This window comes from Anolis carolinensis, chromosome 4 (assembly GCF_035594765.1).
Source record: "Anolis carolinensis isolate JA03-04 chromosome 4, rAnoCar3.1.pri, whole genome shotgun sequence".
NCBI classification, from domain to species: Eukaryota; Metazoa; Chordata; class Lepidosauria; order Squamata; family Dactyloidae; genus Anolis; species Anolis carolinensis.
Window position 1 is genome coordinate 231170585 of NC_085844.1, and position 25666 is coordinate 231196250.

Here is a 25666-nt window from a genome sequence, read left to right on the forward strand (position 1 = left end):
CAAAATCAACTAGGACATTTTCCATCCTCATCCTTTCATTTCCTTATCCCCATAAAAATACAAACCACTTCAGAAACTCCTTTTGGTTTCAAAAAGTATGTATTGTATGGCATATAATCCAATATCTGAGAAAATGCAATCCTCAAGAGATCCGTGTTCCACCATTATTTGGATTCCAATCACAACATACAATAATGAATTTACCTGAGTATATATACTAAATATATGGCTCTGAACTTCATCCATGGAGTCTATTCCATAGGACACTGTTCCAAGATGAAGACGTTTGAAAACCATTTCATTCTGTGTTAGGGTTCCTAGAAGGTACAAGTCATTATCAAAACAGAGGAAAAGTTTTTTTCAAAAAAAAATTGACTCATGACCAAGAAAAGAGGCATATGAGACCTAAAGGGTGTTTTTCATCATCATAAAGGATGTGTTTGTTTATTTCTAATGAAGTCATAACAGAGAGCATCAGCATACAAACTGATTAACACTGAATGCATTGGACTGCATCTCTGCTCAGAAGAAAGCCTCTTTGAATTCCATGGAATTTATTCCTAGACAAAATAGAATCCTACACTAACTAGATTTAACTATAGAAAGAGCTAATCAATAACAATTAATACAGTGACATCACTTTGCAAAAATATATATCAAATTTCAATTTCCAGGTTACCTGGAAGTATTAACACTGTACTTTGATAATTTTTATTTTCTCCATTTAGAAATACAGTATATATATACACACACACCCAATTTAAAATGAGAGACACAAAAATATTACACAAAAAAAACTAAGATAACTAACATCACCACTAGTCACCACCACCATCATACCTGTTTTATCTGTAAGTAAATAGGATATTCTTCCTAGTTGTTCTGGGATTGTGCTGGATCGAACTACAGTGCCAGGAATTTTTGAATCCCTCCGGATCATCCAGCTGTAGACTATTTTCCCCATGTCAAGATTTACACGTAAACTGTGAGGAGACATCAGAGGAATCATTCAGAAACAATATCTAATGAATTTGCACAATCCTTTAAAGAAACTGTTTTGTGAATTCATAGGAAAACACAGGGTTAACAGTGCAATTGCAAGATCTGGAACAAAGAAAGGATTCTGCCACTTTTGGGTTGGAAGATACATGAGCAGCCTATCAACTCTTTGTTGGCGAGGTCCTCCCTCCATTTGAAGTGGTATTGTTCTAGCATCTGAGGAATTGAAAAACAGCATGAAACAACTCCATGCTACTTTGATGCCAATGGCTGGTAAGAAGCCCTCCCTCCAGACTGATTGCCATTGCTCTGATAGGATTGATAAAATGAAAACCATAAGCTGGTATACCTTTTAAATATTGTGTAGAAGAGGTGATTTCAAGAAGGTGTTGCTTATTACCTGGGTGTGTGACAAGCAACACCTGCTGAAATTACTTTTTCTCTATAATAAAGGTATAGGATAATAATTAAAGGTATAGTGTCTGGCAACTCTACTGAGGAAGAAGAAGAGCAGCCAGGCACACCACCAGCATGCTTTGGCCCAGTGGCTAGCGGGAAGCTCTCCCTTCACAAACACTGAAAATAAAGATATGCAGTAGTGGTTTTTGTGTTGGACAAGAAATCTGGGGAGCAGGGCTGGAATTCTCACTCTACTAGGTGATCTTGAGCAAGTCACACTCTCAGTCACAAAGAAAGGCAAAAACAAATCCCCTCTGAACAAATCTTGCCAAGATAATCCCATGACAGGTTCACATTATTTCTGCCATAGATCAGAAACGAAGTTAGAACATATAACAACAAAGTTGCACTCACATAAAGGCTGAGTTAAACCAAAGCCACTGCAGAACATTCCAAAATGTAACATTGAAAAACCAATAGTTGGGTGGCAAAGTGAAATAGTGTCCTACCTAATTGGAATTATATTTGAGAAAAGAAGAAGAAATCTGATGATCTGAAGGTACCAGCGGCCAGCAAAGTGTTGGAGAGCAACCATGACAAGAGAGACTACCACCAAGGCTCCAAAGAGAATCTTAGTGAGGCAATTCACTTCCAAGTCAAAGAGGCCAATCTGAGAAGAAGAAGAAAGAAAAGATTGCTTGCATCATGTAGCAAGTATGAGTTATCTCCCATTGTCCCAGCCCTATGCATTAAGTAGTTTAAAGCAGAACTTCTTGAACTTTTCCACTTGCAACCCCCTTTGGCCTGATAAATTTGTACATGACTCCAGATATAGAGGCATATAAAATAGGTAAAAAACATCAAACATTTACTGATAACAATTTGCCATTTGTGAGGCTTGCTAAACATTCCGATTTTCCTTTTTATGAAGTACAGCTGAAGCATCTTTTGCAGAGTCCACTGTAAACACTCTACAACAGATTTGCGTTAATGTCTAAACACCCACTAGGTGACATTCAGAAAACTTTTCTTGTTGCCAAATTTTTGGAACTCCAACATTGAGCTAAGGAGAGCTCATGTGGGTCACCATAAGTCGGAAATAACTTGAAGCCATTTAACAAGTAGAAAGCATCCAAATTGTGTCATGTTATCTTCACATAACAGGATTCATAATATGGTTTTGTATGGGCAAAAGCTCTCTAGAGCTTTCCTTTAAATTTTGCTACAGTCAGAAATGCTGACTGTAGCCAGAAATATTTATACCATGAAATATTTTATGGTATAAAATCACAGTTTTTCCATTTAATAGACTTCTTTAGCTGCATAAGAAAATATGGATATAATTTGAATGGAAGAAACAGGGAAACTTTTTTTAAAATTTCTTCCTAATGTTTAGCCTACCAGTTTTAAAGTTCTTCTCCCCCTCCCCCATATATTTTTAAGTTAATTGCTGGTGTTTTCTTCTTGTTTCCATCCCTTCCTGCAGCTCTTCTGAGATGATACCATGCATCCTAAATGCTTTGCTTGATAATGTGTATGTATACTTGGCTCTCCCCATCTCCATTGATCTAATCCCTTTTGCCTCAGGCTTTTTGCAAGTTGTAGTCTTTTATTTTAATGAATAAAGATGTCAATTTTTTCTATTTGCCAAATTATCATTAAAAGCATTGTAAACAATACGTTTGGTAGTACTACTACTTTTATAGTACCAGCACCATCCAGGTTGTTATTTATTTTAAAAAAATATCTGACAAATTAATTGCTGGAGGTAAATTTAGATGCTGAAACTAGATTTTTTTTGAAAGAATTACTTCTAGGTATTTAAGTAATTTGTGAAATTTGTGGATATCTATAAAGTTTAGAATTTTATGCTGAACTTCAAGTCCAATGTGTACATACATTACTCCACATTTTTAAAAAAATGAATGTGTAATCCTGCTACTACTAGAATGTCATACCTAAGGAATCTCTCTTTAATTATGACAAGGCTCCTTTGGTATTTTTAGGATAAAGAGAGTGTGAATGGAGGAATCCAGCATTATCTTTCATGCTTGGTTTATTTTAACACAAACTTTTGTGGATTTAAGTTAACTTCTTCAAATAGCAATGGACTGAATTACACAAATCTCATGCTAAAATACATCAGATAAAATAAATCAGTCAGACGTGTTACTCGATTCCTTCCTTCCTCATTCCCTTCCTTTTTATGCTGCCACAGACTAACATGGTTATCATTTTGAATACCACTACAATAATTATTATTGGTACATCATCATACTGGCCTTTGTATTTCACCATCTATTTTGAATGTATTTTTAAATGTTCTGTTTCTAACATAGAGATCTTGTATTTTTGACTATCTAGTGTCACTCTTATATATTGCTAGAGATTTTAAAGAGAACATTAAAAACAAGGAAAGTCTGCTTGTTTCCCTTCCCTTCCATATATTCAATCTGTTAATTCTCAATAGCTTTTGATTTGTGGTAAAATGAGTGTACTACTTTCATGAAATATTGTTCAGTATTAAATTTCTCCAGGAATTACCTGACATTGTTGCAACCTTGTCTTTCTTGATCTTGTTTTGGAAAATACAGCTTTTCCCAAACATATCATTGTATACACATCTCGCTGGTCATGTGACAAACATACATACCATATATATAATGTGCATTTATGAAGCAGTCAGCCATGACTATCTTAGCTTCTTTCCAAGAGTGCATCTACACTGTAGAATTAATTATGGGAGTTGTAGTTTTAGAAGGTCTTTAGTCTTCTCTGCCAAAGAATGCTGTACTTCTATAGAACTGAGCTATGGCAGTTAAAGTGGCATCAAATTGCATTAATACTACAGTGTAGATGTACCCCAAGTGGCTATTAAGAAGCAAACTTGTTTTCACCTTAATGTGGTTTTTTTAAAAGTTATCTCTTAAACTACCTTATTCCGTGGATTTGATGTATTCATAACACTGCGCAGTTCCCGACCTGTGTACAGAACAACTCCCACAATGGTTCCTGTGGATACAAAAGCTCTTAAGAGTCAGGATTGGGGAAAATGATAAAGAAAAGAGGTGTTTTTACAAGAAAAACAAGCAAACATGCAGACATTGATCCTAATTGTCTATCTGATAGCCCCAAGGAGAAACATGACTCAGTAGAGGCAATTGTTATGCATATAAATGTGAGTCATTTTAAGAAACAGGAATAGATACTTATCTCCACTTCCTACAGCTAAGCCTGTTTTCTGTGGATACAATCTATGCCCATATTACTTACACAGCTTAATTTGTGTTAATTGTATGCCACCTTTCTGCCAACAGAACATCTAACCAGTGACATTTATTTAAAAAATCAGCATTACCACTCCCCAAGGTGGTTTTTAATACTATTAAAACACACAGGATAAAATCACAAGATAAAAATGTCAAGAACGCACTTGGATAAGGAAAGCAGTGAAAACAGAGAAGCAGTCAAATTAAGAACCAATCCTATTCTATTCTTCATTTGTCTTTCTCAGAAACTGGGATAATTAAATGCAGTGTTTTAAAAATCTGGATAAATGGCTTGTGTGTGTGTGAGGAGCGACTTGGGAAACTGCAAGTCCCTTCTGGTGTAAGAGAATTGGCCTTTTGCAAGGACGCTGCCCAGGGGACACCCAGATGTTTTTATGTTTTTACCATCCTTGTGGAAGGCTTCTCTCATGTCCCCCCATGGAGCTGGAGATGATAGAGGGAGCTCATCCACGCTCCTCCTGGGTTGGATTTGAACCTGCAACCTTCAGGTCGGCAATCCAATCTTCAAGTCATCAGTCCTGCCAGCACAAGGGTTTAACCCACTAAACCATCAGGGGCTCCTAGTTTATGGAGATAATACTGAAGGTATTGTTTCCGTTAGTTTTTGGTGTCTGCCTAAAAGAATTTGTGAGAGAAAGCCAAGTAATAGCCACAGTAAGTGTGGCTTTGGTGGATGGCTTTCCCCAGCAAAAATAAAAGCCTGAAAATGTGAAAATATTTCTGTGTTTTATCAAAACTTCCCCCCTTCCCTCCCATCTAGTTTTGTTACCAAACATCACTGTCTCTATCACCTGTGGCACTTATGTTACTTGTAATTTTGCCATATGCAAAGAAATTATAGATCGATTAAGTCTATCAAACTAAATTGCTAGTTATGCTTAATATCTATGTATGCTTCCACTAGAACCATCTCAGACAAGTACTTCAGACTCCATGACAACTATATACAACAGACTATCAGGGAAAGAAGAGTTAATTAAAAAGAATGGGTAGCAAACCAAAATGCTTAACTGTACACTCATTTTTAGGATGATGCTTGAAAGGGCTAGAAGTCTGCTTCCCTGTGTAGTAATTTCCATGAAGGAAGGGAAGAAAAGAGAGTGAAGATGAACAGGAAAATAATTACAGAAGTAATCTGTTATTAAATCTATGTGTTATGACACCACCTAAGGTTCTCCTGAGCCATTACTTCGTTACAACATGCAATACTGCAAAATTGTTCTCCTGGAACTTACTGAAATAAGCTTTAAATAGATAAAGAAAATCTAGAAATTAGTTCTCTAATGCACAATGTTAGTTCAATCAAACTCCCTCAGTAAACAACACAATAGGCTATTCGTAGATTGCATGTTGCTCATACTTTTCCCATGTGACATATGCTGCCTAAGCTCTAGTATGACCGTGAATTCAATGTTTGTCAGACAACGCCCCTGTATATATAAGGGTTTCCAGTCTATTTGGGACCCTTGACATGTAGTTTTATACCTGTTCTTGTGTTCCTCATATACAGCCAATTCATTCCTGATAAGTAGTGCTAGATCACACCAGAAAGTACTGATTGAAAAGCTCATGAAGCCTCTGCATGGTTCACCCTTTAAATCCATGGGGCACCAGCAGGCTTCAGCCTGGTCTCATGTGGTCTGCATCCTAATTTGAAAAGCCCTATGTAAGACATTGGTTTAGCCCTTTGCAAGATCTATCTATCCATCTTTTCCCCAGAAACCCATTATATGGAGATAAAGAAGAATTGAGGGAGACAAAAAGGTGGTAGAGAGAAGGGGGGAGGGTAAGAAGTAGAGAGGAGAGAGACAGAAAAAAAGATTTGTATATAGAAAGGGGAAAATACATTAACTGCCCATCTGGGGGGAAAGCAAAACAGTAATCTCTGTTTTGGCAAAAAAAAAAGGGAGCTTATCAGAGAGTTCTTTGATTCCTTGCTACTTCTGGATGATACATCTGGTCCTGCTTTTACAAGATGCTCCCCTATGGAGCTACAAACACGGGGTGCGAATGGGTGTGTTTACATGGAGATCTTTTATCCTTGCTTCCATTTATAATGCCTCTGACACCCTTTCTGTTACAGATTTTAAATGTCAATACTGAGTGTAATTAAGTGCTATTCTAGCAGTGGATGATTTGCCCAAAGGTTATTGGAATTCCAACAGCCTTCTCATCTATAAATGTCCAAGGGGTAATTAAATGTTAGAACAAACTTGGTGGTGGTGTTGGGACAAGTGGGAAATTTCATTCCAAAGACTAATTTTCAATGACAAGAGATGATTATTTCAATTACAAAGAAGCTTTGTTTAAAAAATTGCTAACATGCTCCATTATAAATTCACATGCTGAATTGTCCTTACCTGAAGCAATGACTGTGCTTGCCCATAGCGTATTTTCGATACTTAAGCTTTCATTCACAGGTGGGTCACTGTCCTCCTGAAAGAGTTATCCAACCCACACACAAATAAGAATTCTTAAGAGCTGTTTTGAACATATTTTTCTAAGAACAAGGATTACATTATTTTTGATCTTTGTGAATTGTCATGAATGTGTTGATTCTGCAGCACTTTTGCCACCTAAAAAGGGTTAAGGCCACTTGCACCTTTCCCATTTCTGGAACATAGTATCCAGAAATATTTTTTTTCTTTTTTATGCTTCTATACAGAAGTTAGATGGCATGCTTTAGTTGTGTATTCCTGCATGGCAGTAGTTGGACTGAATGGATGTTGTGGTCCCTACAAAATTTAAGATTATATGACTCTATATAGAAAGGAAATCATTATGGACTACCTGCTTTCTACCTGTCATAGAAATGCTGCAAGAGTTGTAAATTCCTTTTAGAAAATAATACAGACCTATACAAATGACACAGAAACTCCAGACATCCTAAAAATGCAGATATTCAATGGCAAGTCTGCCACCCTCATGTCATGAGCCATGTGCCATACCCACCATTTCTTAAAGAATGTCAAAATTGTCTCCAAGCCTGAGAGCTTTATAAAGTTGCAGACATAATTTTAAATTTATTTCCTTCAACAACAAAGCAACCACTTACCCGAGTGAATGTCCCAACAAAGTTGTGGATGTCAATGTTTGGTTCCTCTGCATACACATACGAGCGGATCTGAAGAAGGTCCTACAGAAAGGTTGTAAGAAGTATTAAAATCCTCAAAACTTCATATTTTTTTAAAAAATCCTACTTTATAAAGAAGCAATTAAATTTTGGGGGGCTGAAGTGGACAACCTCACCATACATGGACTAACTGTATGCAGGTAGATCGAGACAATATGGAGGGATGGAGAATACAAGGGCAGGAAAGAGAAAAAAACCTGAAAAGATAGTGATGGAAGGAGTCGTGGGTTGGTAAGTTTTATGCTAGCAAGCTTTTAGCAAAAGTTATTTGTACCTCATCTCAGAGATGGAAAGAATATTTGTTGTTATTTGTTTCTTCACCAAAAGTGATATACAGAAACCCAGTTAGGATATAGCAGTGATAATTTTACATCGTTTTCATCCAATAGTCACACAAAAAGAAGGGAAACAGAAAAATAGGAAGTGTGTTTGTGTATGATGGGGGACAGTATATTTATACATGGGCATTCATAGTTAGCTCCATCTTCCACTTACTACCAAGAAACACTTTTGATAGATTATCCTTTAGGATCTCACAGAGTCCCTGGTATGAGATCTGTACAGATGCAAACTGACACTACTTTTTATTCATACATTGCATTAGTGAATCTTATACTGCCATCTAAGCCAGGGGAAGATATCCTATGACATTCTATATTTTATTCACCAGAAATCCCAGAAATCTTAGCTTGTTTAGGAAATGGTAAAGAATATTAGGAGATACAGTCCAGCAATAACTGAAGGGACTATTCATTTGCCACTCCTGATCTAAACAATTTCAGAAAGTTATTTATAGAAGCTGTGGAAAGACTCATTTCTACTTTCCATTCATTTCAAGGCAGCTAATACTGTGAAGAGATGCCCAAATGAGCCTAGCTTTGGTTTTTAGTTATTTTTTCAAAGATTTAAAACAACCACCAGCTGCAAGTTAGAAATCTGTACGTACTGAAGCCGTGGGTAACCTCTGAGTGCAGCTAACTGGCAGGCGTAATTTCCAGTCCGTTTCACCATCCAGCTGATCAGTTCGGAGAAAACAGGAACCTATAAATATTTAATCTGTGTTACTGGGATGGGATGTTGTTGTTCTTCATATGGCATCTTATAAACTACAAATCTGACAGTGATTCTGAAGTTTGTCTTTGTCTTGATAAATCCATGTGTTCGTTCCTACCAGCTACACAGGACACCAAGGGAAGCAAATAACTAAACACATTCATTTCCACTCATATTCCCAGAAGAATGCTGCAACCATAAGATTTGCAATTAACTCATTCTTTCAAGTGTGTGTATGTATTTTTCAGTGGTTTAAATGTCACAATCCAATTGCTTCAGTGTCAGAGACAGTTCCATGCATGCCTCCTTGGTGCACTTTTGATCTGGGTCATTGTTTTTATATGACCCACAAACAATTTGACTGTGGCCACCAGGACAGTAATATGGCTGCACTTGAGTAAACAGTGCCACAGGCAGCTGTTCACTTGATAAATATTATCACACATAGGCTTTAAATCATGTCATTTTCAAAATCATGTTTTCCTTTCCTTAAAGTTCTATTTGAAATTAAGTCAATAAATACACAAAGAAACCACAGAATCGCTCGTTCCATACATTTAGACCTTTTACAAGGTGGACTTTTCATGCTATCCAAATAACAAGTGATGTATGTTAAAAGTCAAGCTAAGCAAAGCCAAAGTGAGTGATAGCAGTCAGCATTAATCTCTCTTTTCTGCACATTGGTTGACCCTATAAAACAGGACACCCTCCAGGGTAAAGAGTCTTGATGCTTTAAACGATCAGGAACTATAAAGCAAGAAAGATACTTGAACTATCAAAAAAGGACTTGTTTGACTCAGGGAGACATGTTGAGTCTAAAATTATATATACTCAGGTTACATTTTCAAAAAGATTATTTTGTCCCAAATAACCGGTAAAAGGTTAGTGGCTATTTTCATAATTGGTTCCAGATGTTTACCATTCTTTTCTGATGTTCTTAGGAAGATCATGTCGGCAGGGACACGCTGATTCTGTTACAAAAAAGAAAAGAAAGACAGTTATCAAATGTTCAGGACACAATCTAAATTGAAGACATGCCCTAGCTATGAGGATTTTAAAAAAGAATATTCTTTACAACACAAGATTATTGTTGTTTTGAAGATGATGACACCCAGTATTATAAAAGCATTTGGAAATGTATAGAATATTGGCAAATTCAGGCATACCTTTTCCACAATGATAAGGTCCCCCACTTGAATACTGGAGCTTTTCACTTTCATTGTCCCTATTGGGAAAAAACAGAGATGTATTAATTCATCTCCTGTACAGCTTGCTTCAAAAACATTGTTTAGAATTATATTATTCTGAATTAATATTCGGACTGAGGCTGGAACATTAAATTGGTTCAAGTGGAAGAACATTAAGAAGTATATACAATTACATAAAATAACTCTTTTGGTTGAAAGAAGCAAAGCTGAAGACACACACACACACATCATAAGGTGATAGAAAAAATAGAGAACAACATTTTCCTTTCTCTTTCACATGAAGGGGGAAGCATTTAACCAGGGAGGGGAAAACAAGATCCCTAGTTTACATGAGCGCCCTGCCCCCATTTTTTGTAGTCTGCAGACCATGGATATTAGTTATTTGATTTAAATAAATAAAATTTTAGTTTTTCCTGTTCCATAAACATCAGTATCATAGCCAAATGGGGTGCAGGGACCAGCCCTCTCAACTCGCCCCCCAAAAAGGGGAGGGAGAAGAGACTACTATATAATCTGGGGGCCAAAAAGTGGCCCCGAACTGTTGGATATTGCCCATATGGGCTCTAACCCAATGTCCGCAACATCCCTATGTACTGCCTCAGAAGAAAGAAACTACTCCCTTCAAAATTTGTTTTTACTCATGCACAAATTGAACCAGGAAATTAAACTAACTGAAAACTAAGCAACAAGAGGAGCCTTTCTGGATAAGGTGCCCTACTCTAGGACTTCCTATTAGGGCCTCTTGTTGTCCACTAAGGGAAACAGTGGCCAACAAGATGCCCTAATAGGATGTCCTAGAGTAGGGCACCTGATCCAGAAAGAAATGATTTAGTTTGTATATCCAAGGCACCAGTCCTCTAGATATCAGGGAATGCATCCCACCATCCACTCTCGGCCAGCATGACCAACGACCTGCTTACTGGGGACAAAGGATGTTGGAAGATGCTTGGTCAAGGATGGCTGTCTTAAGGATACAGCATATCACAAAGTTGAGCCATGGGACAAATGATGTGAAATGTATTAAGCTTTCAGAATATGATGAGCTTCAGTGTCCCTTCTTCAAAAAGAATAATGGAAGTTTCTTCTAAAATTGTAGATGGTAAATGTTGCACTCTTATCAAAGCACTTTATCACTCCTGCTAATAGAAGCTCAAGATTTCTTCCAATTCCGTGCTTTTTGCTACAAATTGTATGGTAAACTGTCATTAAAGAAAGAAAAATCTACATCAGTGTTAGTTCATTTATGTAAACCCTTATCTAATCTGCCTGGCACACATCAAGTCTTTCTGCAAATGCATGAGGCTGTTTTACACACCACACACACACACACACACACACACACACACAGAGAGAGAGAGAGAGAGAGAGAGAGAGAGAGAGAGAGAGAGAGAGAGAGAGAGAGAGAAGTGGCATCCTTGATTTGTATCAAAGGAAAACTTTTGAAAGCCGAAATTGCACTGGGCAACACAGCGCTGAAGATTGAGGCCAATACATTCAATTGTTTTAAATGTATTAGGTTGAGGTTTGAGCATATCTCCCAAGAACCTCAATTCAGGGGTGCTACAAACCAAAGCATGCAACACACAAGAAAAAAGCAAGACTCCAGTATCAAATTTGGGAAAAAAATATATACAAAAGAGTAGTGATTTACTCACAACAAGCCAGTTGAAGGAAACAAAAAAAATCAAGTAAAAAGTCACCCAAATCCAATTGTTAGCCCTGACTTTAAAACATGGTCTCCTTCTTGAATTCTTCTGGTAATGTCTGAGTAAGCTCACTGAATTTATACTATTTACTTTGTGTAAATACTAATTACCTTGTGTTCACTTACTAGGCAACAATTGATCCAATGATTCTAAGAAAGCTACTGAGTGTTGAAGATAACCCCAGAGTACATTTACTTCCTTTACAACCACATGGATAGATATCCAGCTGCATGTTGATGACCCAAATCTACCATGAATTGGATTGACTGTTTCTGCAACTTCAGAGAAAGGTGCTTGAACTGGTGGTGTCACAGCCACAAGTGCCCCAAACTAGATTTTTCATATATTAACTAATAGAAGTACAGTACCTCCTTCACAGTTACAGATAGTGAGGAATGTGTCTAAATACTGCAACAAGAACAGGACTATTCCATTTGACTATTCCCTTTGTTATTAACAATATGCTGATAGGATAGAAAAGACAGCAATGTTTGTTTTTATTAAACCTTTGGCTGTTAAAAGGTGGCCTTACTCTCCCGGACTTGTGAAACGGAGCACAAAAGGTTTGGGAAAACACTTTTTATATACAGCTGGTAAATGCTAATGATCTGTATCAAAGAAGCACTCTCTTGGCAGGTGGTCTTTTTGCATTTCATAGGGTTTTTGAAATGTAAGTCTCACTTACCCTACTCAATAATCTTGAAAGCTGGGGATGGGGGAGCAAGAAAAGAAAAACAACCCTGGAATTTTAAAGCAACAACCTCCAAAAGACAATCAAAACAGAAATTCAGCCTGCAAATTTAGTAGCAAAGTTTGGTTAAAGAATGAATGAGGTGGAACGTTAAATCTGATTTATACAGCTTACTTAATATTTCTTTCATCACTTTCTTTTGTGGTTTCCCCCCCCCCTCCCCAAGGTAACACCAAAGATGAGCCCAAAAGACAGCAACCTTTAAAGCTTTGATGGAATCCCAGGCACACTGCTTATGGAATGAGCCAATTTCAAAATATCTTTTATATAGTTAACCTTAATAACAATTAGGTTTCTAAAATAGCAGTCAATGTGGTTAACGCTTAAACAAAATCAGATTTTTAAAAATTCCTTGAAGTCATGCTGGAGGAAGATAGGAGATGAATGTGTTAGTCCAATGGTCATAATGCTAAACCATGGTTTATTGTTACATGCAGATTAGGTGCCATTTCTTCCCACTTATTTGCATCCCTCAGTATATGGTATGAGAAAACCATTTAAAATAATGTTATAGATGCTGAATATTCTATTTTGTGAGAAAGGATAACAGTCATATTTACATTTGTGCTCCACTCTCTCAAGAAATTATCATCTTATCCTGTAAAGAGACTCTATAGCTCCACTTGGAGTACAAACAACAGACAGGGTTGCTATACCACGTGCCTCCCAGCTTGACAACACTTGCCCCCAGCCAGTCTTTCCCTCCCTCTCTTCCAGAAGTCCTGCTTTTCTAATTGTCAGCAACGTTTGATTGAGTTGCAACTCCTGCTGTTCTGGCTGTCTGCTAAGGGATGCAGTGAGCAGATGTGAAAAGCTGGAGCCAAACAGCTGACCTCTTGCTGTGAGTTTGCTGTAGATCTGGGAGTTCACTTCCTTGTCACGCATGCAGCATCGGATCTCTTCCACAGCCTCACGGATGATAGTAACAGCAAGCACAAAACCCTAAAGAGACCAAGAGCGAAGGGGGTCATTGAGGCAGGGCAGATGAAGCCCAGCTTATTCCACTCGCTACTGATTGTAGGAAATACTGGGGGACATGAGGGAAGCCTCCCTACAGGACTGCAATACATCCAGGCATCCTCTGAACAATGTCTTTGTAGACGGCTGATTCTCTCACACCAGAAGCGACTTGCAGCATGCAACCAACCAAACACCCTCGGTTTCACTTCTGATACGATAAATACATAAATAAATAGGAAAAACTTGATCTTTCAAGATCTACTACAGAGCTTTCCAAACTGTGTATCATGACACGTTAGTGTGTCAGCTGCAGTATGTAGGTGCAAACATAATAAGAAATGACAAAAATCCTGAAATTGTATGTTATTATCTTGTAAATCACATATTTTAAAGTATATAAATGAAATATTTCCATTATGTATGTTGTGTCCCCATTCATTTTGTTATTACAATTTATGTATATATGTATCTCTTATAAGGGGTTGGTTTAACCTCCAGTTTGCCAGTAAAATGGAATTACTGTGTCACAAAGTGATGCATGTCTAAAAAGTGTGTTGCCAACATGAAATGTTTGGAAAGCTCTAGTCTAGCAGAAAAAATGTGACAGTGCTGCTACTTGTTAATTTTTGTTTTTTAAAAATTATTTATGTCCCATTCTGTATCATAAAAATCTCAGAGCACTATAAAGACAGAAAGTCAATTTAAAATAATTTAGAAGAGATAACATTTTATAACAGTTTGGAATAATATATACAAACTAAATGTGCATTAAACTATTAATATTGTTTCAAACCATATTACCATACATATCTGGGTCAAATCATTACACTACAAATGTTTGATAAAAATGCTATGTTTTGACTGACTGATGGGAAAAGCCCAGTTTAAACCTGCACTAGGAGAGAGCATTTTTCAACCCAACTGGAACATTATAGAAGATACATTCTCATGTCCCCATACTCTTTGGATAACTCCTACCAGGAAAACAAGGGAAAATAATGTGCTCTTCATTAAATTGTCACATCCTTCACAGAGCAGAACTAAAAGGGGAATTTCAAGTATTCAGAGAGCTCATGTAGGCTGCACGGTATAGGAAAAGTACACAGTTTACCATTCAAGGCTTCATTCATTAGAAAAGGAAAACTTCTAGCTCTCATTAATGCAAAGAAATGTGTTTATTAATTAAATAGATTTTATTTTATTTTCCTCCAAGCATGGCATGTGCCATTTCCCACACTTTATTCTTTACAACAACCCTGGTAAAACAGTTTAGACTGAAGGGTAATGAGTCCAACTGACTGACAATTTGAACCCAATATCCCTAGTCAAAGTTCAATACTATTTTCCAGGGATATACCATATGTTGTATGGCAAAGGTAGATAGGCCCAAAACAAAGAAAGGTTGGGACTTTCATACATCCCAAAATATGCATATTCAAACCCATCTGCTTCACTATGTTCCAATACTCCAACAAGGGTAAGCAGACAGGGTTTGCACTATTTTAGAGACAGCTCCTACCGTGTTTCCCTGAAAATAAGACAGTGTCTTATATTAATTTTTGCTCCCAAAGATGCTCTAGGTCTTATTTTCAGGGGATGTCTTATTTTTCCATGAAGAAGAATTCACATTTATTGTTGAACAAAAAATGAACATTATATACTGTACAGTACAGTAGTTGTCATCATAAACCAGCATAACCAGACAAACTGTGAATCCTATCAAGAATTTCTTGTTACTACCAATATTTCCATGTACAACACTTTATGCTTCCAAACAAAAACTCTGCTAGGTCTTACTTTCGGGAGAGGCCTTATATTTAGCAATTCAGCAAAACCTCTACCAGGTCTTAGTTTCTGGGGATGTCTTATTTTAGGGGAAACAGGGTAGATGGAGTGGAGGCAATTCATGAGCCATCCAAGGATTAGGACTCCCACTACAGTAGTTCTAAGGGAATGTGGCCAATGCCTGGAAATCATGGGCATCATAGTCCAAAACATTGGAAAGTGCCAGTGTGCTTACCAGTGATGTATCCTATCAAATATAACCATTCTGAATTTCTTTATGACAGGACAAAACACTTGTATTGCATGATCTATCTACCTCAAATTGCAATTCAAGTACAGTAGAGTCTCACTTATCCAAGCCTCGCTTATTCAAGGCTCTGGATAATCCAAGCCATTTTTGTAGTCAATGTTTTCAATATATCGTGATATTTTGGTGCTAAATTCGTAAATACAGTAATTACAACATAACATTACTGTGTATTGAAGTACTTTTTCTGTCAAATTTGTTGTATAATATGAAATTTTGGTGCTTAATTTGTAAAATCATAACCTAATTTGATGTTTAATAGGCTTTTCCTTAATCCCTCCTTATTATCCAAGTTATTCGCTTATCCAAGCTTCTGCCGGCCTGTTTAGCTTAGATAAGTGAGACTCTACTGTACATTAAAATACACTTCTCTATATTCTGAAGTGTGCCCATAATTTGAGTTAAAATAGTCTCAACTTCTTTTTTTTAAAAAAAAAGAACTTGAGCCCTGTTGAAAATTGTGATGTGCTATTGTTCACTTTATATTGCTTCAGGTCCATCTCTCACTATGGACAAACTTTCCCCGAAATTTGGCAGGTTTCTAACTTTTTTCTTTTACATATTGGTAGAAACAGGTAGCCTAAATACCTTAAAGACACTATATCCCATCTGATCATGGAAGCTAAGCAAGGTCAGCCCTGGTTAGTACATGAATGGGAGACCACCAGTGCCTACCAGGTGCAGTAGGCTATATTTCCAAGGAAGGAACTAGAAAAACTACCTCCGAGGATTCTTGCCTTAAAAATTCTAAGAAATTTCTGGGGTCACCATAAGTTGATAGATGTCAACACACACACACACTGCAGTCACACCCTATAGTAGTTATAAATTATCAGAATCTCATTGTTCATTAATACAACAGGCACAACATTCAATATTTTGTTATTTTCCCACTGCTTTTAACAGATTTCATCTTTTTGAAAACCAAGCAGAGTTGATTTTTAAATCTCTTCATAAAAATCAAATAACATGTAGATAAAGATAGGGATATATTTCATGTAACTGAAAAGTAAGTTTAATTAAATTAGTGGAGGTTACTTGTACTTAAGTGGGGTTAGGATTATGGCCCTACTCAAGTTATATTTTTTACTTTGTTTTAAAAAATGAAAACCAGTTGCCACCAAAGAAAATTCTCAGTACATACACGGGTTGTATCTTGTTTCTTAATACTGTTTTTTTTCCTACATGTAACACAAAGGATAAAGAGTTTGTTTCTTAAATCCAATTAAGGTCCCAGGAGGAAATCAGTCTGTTCTACTAATTTCAAGGCGTCTTCCACCCCCTTGCATATTGTATATGAACATTAATTCAAAAATTAATGCATGCCCTCAAGGCTTGGAATAGCTTTACAAAGAGATGCAAATACTGCAGAGGGAAAACTTCCAACTGCAGAAGTTTGGAAGTCATTAGTAAGCAGAATAAAGCAAGTCCAGAGGGATCTGGAGTCATTATTCTCATCTGGGGACACCAATATATTATTTGATTAAATGAAAAATGCCCTTTCACCTTGCTCAAAGATGGAAACTTCTTCTGATATTTCAGTGTTACAGTCTTACACATCCTTTTGTTATATGCCTTTAGCTGAACTCTGACTTAGGCTGATCCTATCACAGTGGCTTTTCTTGGCAATATTTATTCAGAAGGCATTTGGCATTACCTTCTTCTTTGACCTCCCTTGATCAGCCAGAGGGTTTTCCTGAGCAACGATTCAAACTCTGGTCTCTCAAAATCCTTGTCCAGTACTCAAACCCAATAATAAACTTCCTCTATATGCATCTCTACTTTGAAACAAGCCTCAAAGAACTCAACAAAATACAAAATCAATAAAACAGTGATATCTTTATTGGCCAGCCAAAATGCACAAGATGCATCATGAAAAATTGTCAAAGTTTCATCGACTACTTCATCAAGCAAAGATATTAAAAGCTTTTTTCTGGATTATGCATTTTGCTGCATGGCCAACATGTCTACCCTAAATATGTTTGACAAAGAACTCAGTGGGACTTACTTTTGAATAAACACGTAAGAGTGTATGTTAAATTATAGGACTTTCAACTGGTGCTGAAAATACTATTATTACTTGTTGTTCTGAACGAGCATCTAAAATTTAGTTTGTTCTCTCTATACAAGGCTTATGCAAATACAAATAACAATCTTGATGCATTTGAGTATTAGGATATCAAATAATCATTTCAAATAGGTTCCCTCATATTCGCCTCACTGACTTATCTCAAGTTGTCATTCTATGTCAAAACGGTTGTATTTGCAGCCTACAATGAACAAAAGGCTTTTATATAGAACTCCGGCAGCTCACATGCTGAATTCTAATGGTTCACATGACGTGGGCAATCACAATGGTATTACAGATTTAGAGAAACCCTGCAAAAATTACAAATAGTCTCCAACATTTTCTCTATTTCTCAGTAGTAAAATTTGAACCTTCTTTAAAAGTGACTTCTCAGATTCTGTATAATCTTTATCTCCTTCTCAACTGCACTGTCCTTTTTTGAATTGATGAATCAAACATATTTGTAATTGAATATTTAAATAGACTTTCCTTACAAATTTGATGCAAAATCTAAGAACTTTACACTGCTCTACCATTACACATATTTGTGAATACAATTAAATGTCTCAGGTTCTGGGCTATATTATCTAATTGGCTATGAAGTGCTTCTATTTAAAAGACAAACCTAGACTAATTTATTTTTTGCAGAGATGTCTTTTTACTTTAACTTGGTGAGAACTGTTTTCTTTGAACTGAGCTTTTAGGTGATGCAACAAACTCAATTTCATCCTGAGTCTGAAAATTCCCTCACTAAATTGTTTGGGAAAACATTTAAACATTAAATCTTGATGCCACAGAAAATCCAAATGAATGTTTACCATTTCTATTTTTTTTTTTTTTTGTCTTTTAGTTGGACAATAGAAATCAAAACAACATTGTGGCCAACAGGCATTTTTAACAATGCCAGTTTTGTTAAAACTTTTTACCATTTCTTAAAAATAATACATCATGGCTGCATTTCCTCAGACCTGCATAAGGAAAGGTTATCCAAATTTCTAAATATTTTCTTGGAGTATTCCTTTCACAAACTACACATAACTTCATGATTTCATTTTTATCACTAAGACTCAAATCCCATCCATTCTGTCCTCCTAAAATGTATCTTACAACCTGTAATCTGGCTGAATTGTGATAATAATACATTTAAGACCTCCTCCACCTCTTCTCCCTCCCTCTTTCCCCTCTTCCCTTCTTCTTCTCTTCAAAGCCAAATGCAACCACAAGTAGGACCAAATGCCAGTGTCACTGAATTTAAGTATCTCTGAATCCTTGTTTGCATTATATAGAGCATTTTTCAGCCTTTGTGGCTGGTGAAATATGATTCAAAGGGTGAAACCAGTCTACTGGGATCCCAAAAGTCACAGTGAATAAGTATTTTCACCTTTCAGTGGTCAGAGGATAGAAAGGTTATGGAATCCGATATTTCGGGGTAGCCATGTTGGCCATGCAAAAATATATTTTATTCAGCATGTGTTCGACTGAAAAAGCTATCACTATTTCTGGATTTTGTATTTTAGGGTACCCTACATGGTTTCCTTTCCCCTGATAACTAGCAAACACAGAGTTTAGTAATGAAGTAAAATTGGATAAAATTAGAAATTTTATACAAATTAGGTCTCCAATGTATCCATTTCATAGAAGACAGCTTCTTCAAAAATCACTTGGGCGTTGAATTTTTTAGCATAGGATCCCAATCCAAGCTTGGCAGTCAATGAAAACAAGTTACATACAATAAAAGTATCTGGCTTTAGTAGATATAGCCTTACATAATTAACACGGGATATAGTATTTGTTTCATTTGCTAAAACATTATGATTCTACACCTCATTCAGAAATCAAGTTATAATTTTTTTGTCCTCATGTTTCTGACAAGACAACTAAAAGGAGAGGCAGGCAATTGCTCAGGAGATAGGGACATTTACTTTTGATATCCATTTGACGGACCACCATAATGCTATTTTACATGCTCAAAGTGATGTGATGTCATTTCTGGACAACATTTTGCCTGATTTTCAGTTAAGTTTGTTTTGTTTAGGGGTTTTGGTGGTCTTTGGTGATAGAAGGAAGTGGCCATACCTTCAAAAAAGTCTTGACAACTTTGAGCAGTTTTCAAACAAACAAACAAATAAATAAATAAAACCATGCACACACACAAAAACACCTCACACAAATTTAAAATTTTAGGGTCTGGGGGATTTAGGGCCTTTCTGGGGTGATGTTCAGCAGTTGGAAGGGATGCATCTGGTCCACAGATGGCTTTGCTTTGTACTGAAGAGAACCAGTGTGATGTTGTGGCTTGAGTACTGAATTAGGACTGGTTAGAAGAGCTATCCAGGGTGCTAGATCTGATTCAAGGGTAGGATTCAGTGACATTTCTAAAGACCAGACTAAAATGTAGAACTGATTCACCACCTCACTGGCACGAAAACCACTAATTAATGGTAAGGTAACACATTCCTTCCAATCTTTGCTCCCATTACTGGCTGCCAGATTCTCATAACTAGAGGGGAAATGGATTAAACCTGGGCATCTTTAACATGGAAGCGACATGCTTCATCACCAAACTATGGTCTCTTTACATTCATAAAATAAATGAAGAAGCAGCTTTGTGCTCTTAACTCTGCATAAAGCTTTGAAACACAAAGCCACTTAAATGTCCAGTCCTAGTGGTGTGGCTCATCATGCTCTGACTAGATGTCCACCTGACATTTAAAGGCTCCAAATTCATTCTGCCCCACTAATATGGTCAATGATCTAGATCAGTGTTTCTCAAACTGTGCTCCTCCAAGGGTTTTGGACTTCAGCTCCCAGAAATCCCAGCCAGCTTACCAGCTGTTAGGAATTGTGGGAGCCAAAATCCAAAACATCTGGAGGAGCACAATTTGAGAAACTCTTATCTAGATTACGGGAGTTGTAGTCCAATGGCATCTAAAAGATCAGAAGCCCACCTGAACTTCAGTGTGTTTTACAATCCAATTAAAACTGTGAGGCAAGCAGGTTTCTAGCCATATATCAATCTCATGATGGCCAACATGTCTTAAAGAGTAGGTTTCTGAAAAATATTGGAAGTCAACTCAATTGTCTCCCATCTGTTCTGGAGGCCCTTCCACACAGCTCTATATCCCAGAATATCAAGGCAGAAAATCCCACAATATCTGCTTAGAACTGGGCTATCTGAGTCCACACTCAGATAATGTGGGATTTTCTGCCTTGATATTCTGGAATATAGGGCTGTGTGGAAGGGCCCTGGGACTTCATCATTGTCCTGCTTCCTCATCCCTTTCATTTCCACCTATTAGTTCAATCTGAACAGTCTGGAAGTACACAATGCTTCTTAGTATGACTTTATTGAATTGGGATATATTAATAGTGGCAAAACTTAACAGGAGCCTCCTTTTTAAAAAAAAGCTTAAAGCAAGCCAAAATCTGGCTGGAAAAGCAGTATCAACTCTTTCTCCATTCTGCCTCTCCAGATTTGTCAGTCATGCTTCTCAAGGTTGATCAGACTCTAACATGCAAAGAAATATATAATAGCAGCTTTAACAAAAAAAGATATAGCTGAGATTGGAAAAATGAATATATTAGAGTGACAATCTAATTTGGAGCTTCCCTCCTGGCTTTAAAGTAAAGCAACAGAAATATAAAGAAATGAAATATGTAACTATCTTCTCCAAGTGGGAGATATCTTGGACTATAGTTTCCATTTTCCCTATCCAAGGTTATGCTGCCTGGGAATGATGAAATCATAATCCATCACTTCAAGAGAGCTTCAGATTGAGAAAGACTATTTCATAAAGACCTGAAACCAGATTTCAGCAAAAATTTCTATCTGCCACATTGCACTGGAAGAATATATTAATTGCTTTCACAGACATAAATGCTGTAATGTTCCCATGATAGTCTTTTTTCCTGAAGTTAACCTGAGGGACTCTTCCTTTGGTCTAGTCTTAGAATGGCTGAGTTATGGGAGAAATTACACTTTGGATCAAATGTCTCCTCATGCTTTCACCAGCCCCCACTCATTACTCAGGGTTTTGTTTCTGAATGGCAAACATTTATTAAATCAGTTTTAAAAGTCTGATGGTGCATCTACAATTCCCAAACATATAAAGAGCTGGCTTCATAAAAATAAGCTAACAAAAACCATTTTAAATTATACCATTACAAGGATTGTCGAGATAATGTTAACAAAGGACATCTTGTATTTAAACAGTGAAACTTTTCTTGAATAAATAAACTTGATATTACATACCAGTGGAACCCAATATGTGTAAAGTGCACCAAGCCTCATTTCAGGAACAAATTGAGAACAGGCCAGAAATAAGAAATAAAGGTTGAAGAAGTACTTGAATTGATTGAACAGTACCTACGGGGGGAAAAAAATAGGTATGCAGAATGATTGACAAGGAAAACATTTGTAAGACCTCATCTACAAGTTATGTTTTCTGCAAAAGATAAAAAGATGTATTAGAAAAACATATTGCTTTTAATGAAATGGAATTATATTTAAGTTATGTTGCAGCAAAAGAGTAAAATATTCTTTAGATGCAAAAATGACACATATTCTTGAGAAAGCACAATAGAAAAGAATAACTTATTGACTGAATGAATGTATATCCCACTTTTCTTTTAAGGAGAGATGCAAAGACATTTGGATCAATACTTTTGAATCTACTTCATTTATATGCCATAGCAAATTAAGTTGATAGATAAATTAATGTCAGAGAGTATGTATTCATGGGGGGAAAGAAAGAAAACTCCCTTTTAAAAAGTAATATACCTACCCCTGGTAAAAAAGTGAAGAAGTTGTATTTCTGGTTGTTGATGACATTGCGGGGGTATCTCTGGTCTCTTTTTTCTGGGTGGCCAAGCCAAACCGTTCGAGGCCTTGGGTCTCTTCTTCCACAACATCTTAAGCACTCGCAACATCTGTTGAAAGAAAACATTTTGCTATTTTGAGAAATGTTAACTTTTAGCCTCAGATAACTTGAAATATTATTTGGAAATGAGTAGGTGAGATTTAAACCCTTCTAACAATAGTAACAGCTATTCAGAATCCCACTGCTTCTAAACGTATATGAAGGTTTAGAAGTCACCACTGAAGTCACCAAATCCTGGGTCACAAAAAAAACCCATAAATATGTGACTACGTGAAAGGAGACTTTTTCTCCTTTGCTCAAAATTAAATACCTATACCTATATTTGGTGATCTGAGTTCTGAATGAGTTTGGAAAAAGGAAGTACAGTAGAGTCTCACTTATCCAACATAAACGGGCTGGCAGAACGTTGGATAAGCGAATATGTTGGATAATAAGGAGAGATTAAGGAGAAGCCTATTAAACATCAAATTAGGTTATGATTTTACAAATTAAGCACCAAAACATCATGTTATACAACAAATTTGCCAGAAAAAGTGGTTCAATATGCAGTAATGTTATGTTGTAATTACTGTATTTACAAATTTAGCACCAAAATATCACGATGTATTGAAAACATTGACTACAAAAATGTGTTGGATAATCCAGAATGTTGGATAAGTGAGACTCTACTGTATAAAAGTTCCTTCCATAAAGTTAATTTGAGTTTTACTGCCGTGAAAAAGATATACATTTTTTAAAAATTCCCCATTCTCCAATTGCTCACTTCTTGAGTATGTGAACATAACAATTTCAGAAAAAGCACAGCACATGTAATACACAATATCATCAACAAACTACAGTGACATATTGCATTCTAAGGGCTACATTTCAACACTAATAATAGTGCCAAATAGAAACTTTTGGCAAATACAACTTCTTTCACCTTGTCAGCACTATGACATTACAATCTGCACCTGCTCAAATTCTGTTTTAGATGTGCCTTTTAATGCAAGGATGAACAACCTTCAGCTTTGAGAGTGATCAAACTGAAAAGAGTAGTATATCTTTTCTGTAGTAAGCTGTTTGGTGAAGAGGAAAGGGTAGACAGAGTAGGGGGGAAACAAAAAAGGCAGAGAAGTGTTCCACAATACACTTTTTTATTGTAGCAAATGTGTGACACCATTCTTCTAGCACATCACTAGGATCTAGTCCCTATGACATCACAGGAAATTATCGCATTCGACTGCAGCCAGTCAGCCTTTACATTTCCGGTGGATAGGGGTGAACAAACCCCTGCAAACATGGACAATCCTTGAATCTTTGGGGGTGCTTTGAATGAGATTTTCCTGCTTCTTGCAGGGGGTTCGACTGGGTGGCCCGTGAGGTCTCTTCCAACTCTATGATTCTATGACTATCTTTAGGAACCTCTCAGGGACAGCGAGGGGCCAACACACTGGGTCAATCTACACTGTCGAATTAATGCAGTTTGATAGCAAATTAAATGCTATGGCTCAATGCTATGGAATCATGGGAGTTGTCATTTGGTGAGGCACCAGAACTACTTAATAGAGAAGACTAAACACCTTGTAAAACTACAACTGCTGTGATTCCATCGTAGTTACAGTGGTGTCAAATTGCATTAATTCTTCACTGTAGATGCACACATAGAAACATCTTTAGGACAACTTTTCAGTTTTTCACTCATCACATCAACAGAAAGGGATAGAAAAGCAACACTCATACACCACAAAAATACGCATCTGAGAGAACCTTCTCAAGGATATTTCATTGGGGACACCTTAAAACTCAAGGACTAGAAACCCATTCTTAAAATAACAACTGGAAAACCGTAATTTCAATTTTATCTCTGAGAAAAATATATACTATTACAGTCTGGTATTTAACAACATGTTATTGGATAGGCTGGTATTTAACAAAAGGAGTCTGGCATGCTGCAACTGAAATATATTCGCATAATTTTTAAAATACTGCACCTCCCTAAATCACATATGCAGGCTGCATAAAAATAGCCCTTTATCTCTCCCTCACAGATTCCAGCAAAATAATCCCTATTAGTATATAACCACAAATTCACCTGACTTTTATCCTAATTCTTCTCATTCCACCAAGTCTGGACATTCATGCATTTGCCAGGGGAGAGGCCTGAGTTGCTGATAAATATGTACATTCCTCTCCAAAACTGAACTCACTTGTTTTGCTCCCAGTTACAGTCTACTTTCCCTGCAATTTGTCAGGTTTCAGAAAAAGCCAACAGGTATCTCATCATTCTTTGAGTGTAGGCTGTTTAGTAGGAACTTGAGATGTCATCATATCTGAATCCTCCCCCTTTTTTGTGATGCTAATTCAACATTTTTTTTCCTAAGGGCCAAAGTTCATTTGGGTTATGTGCAACACCCAAAGTTGAAAAAACGTATTTTGGAGTAAAAAATCTTTCATGAACACTTTATGTCCTTTATGCTATGAGTGGGGAAGTACAGTTTCCCAAATGTTTTCTGAAGCCTACTGTGTCCCACAAAAAAGTCAAATATGTTTTTTAAAAAAATGCCTACTACCCCCAGGAGATGTGAGGTAGTGTCACATTTTGTTCACATACAGCCCCTTTATAAAAAAAACACAAAGAATAGGTCAATCTAGGAAGTGGGGAGGGGGTGGCAGGAATTTTGGGCCAAAGCATTGTTTATTTAAACATTTATTTTATTTATTTATCTTGTCAGAGGCAAATTGAGAATGCAATTATAAAATTTATTTTAAAATGAAATAAGTAAATAAAGATTAAGTAATACCAACTTTTCATTTGCAATTCTTTTAACTGCAGATATGTGTAAATGTTTAATTGCAGACTGTAACTTTAACTGCAGACATTAATCAATTTTCATGTCATAAAAATCTCTCTCACTGATAATTGACAAATAGGAGCTGAGCAAAAATTCATCCTTCTAAATGTTGCTGCATTGCAACTCATTTCTGCCCTGAAAAAGCATAGCTAATTGCAAAGAGTTGACGTATATGCAATCCAACAATATCTGGAGGGTTGCATTTCACCTATAGCCAGCTGGTAACAGTACAAAATCTGGGAAGATTATTTCCCTGCCCCCAGAGATCCTCTGGTAACCCTAGTTTCTATTTG

The 25666-nt window shown here is 36.7% G+C and overlaps 1 protein-coding gene across 1 annotated transcript in view; it reads right to left on the reverse strand.

The window, feature by feature from the left end:
• atp9a (ATPase phospholipid transporting 9A (putative)) overlaps positions 1–25666 on the reverse strand; it is a 92965-nt gene that overhangs the window by 40833 nt on the left and 26466 nt on the right. Inside the window, exons 2-13 of the mRNA XM_008115598.3 lie at positions 22444–22588; positions 21912–22025; positions 13373–13481; positions 10041–10099; positions 9794–9845; positions 8768–8862; positions 7744–7824; positions 7049–7124; positions 4334–4410; positions 1908–2068; positions 841–983; positions 205–317 (exon numbers count right to left, since the gene is read on the reverse strand). Coding sequence (XP_008113805.2) covers positions 205–317; positions 841–983; positions 1908–2068; positions 4334–4410; positions 7049–7124; positions 7744–7824; positions 8768–8862; positions 9794–9845; positions 10041–10099; positions 13373–13481; positions 21912–22025; positions 22444–22588 — 1225 coding nt within the window. The remainder of the gene's footprint in view (positions 1–204; positions 318–840; positions 984–1907; positions 2069–4333; positions 4411–7048; positions 7125–7743; positions 7825–8767; positions 8863–9793; positions 9846–10040; positions 10100–13372; positions 13482–21911; positions 22026–22443; positions 22589–25666) is intronic.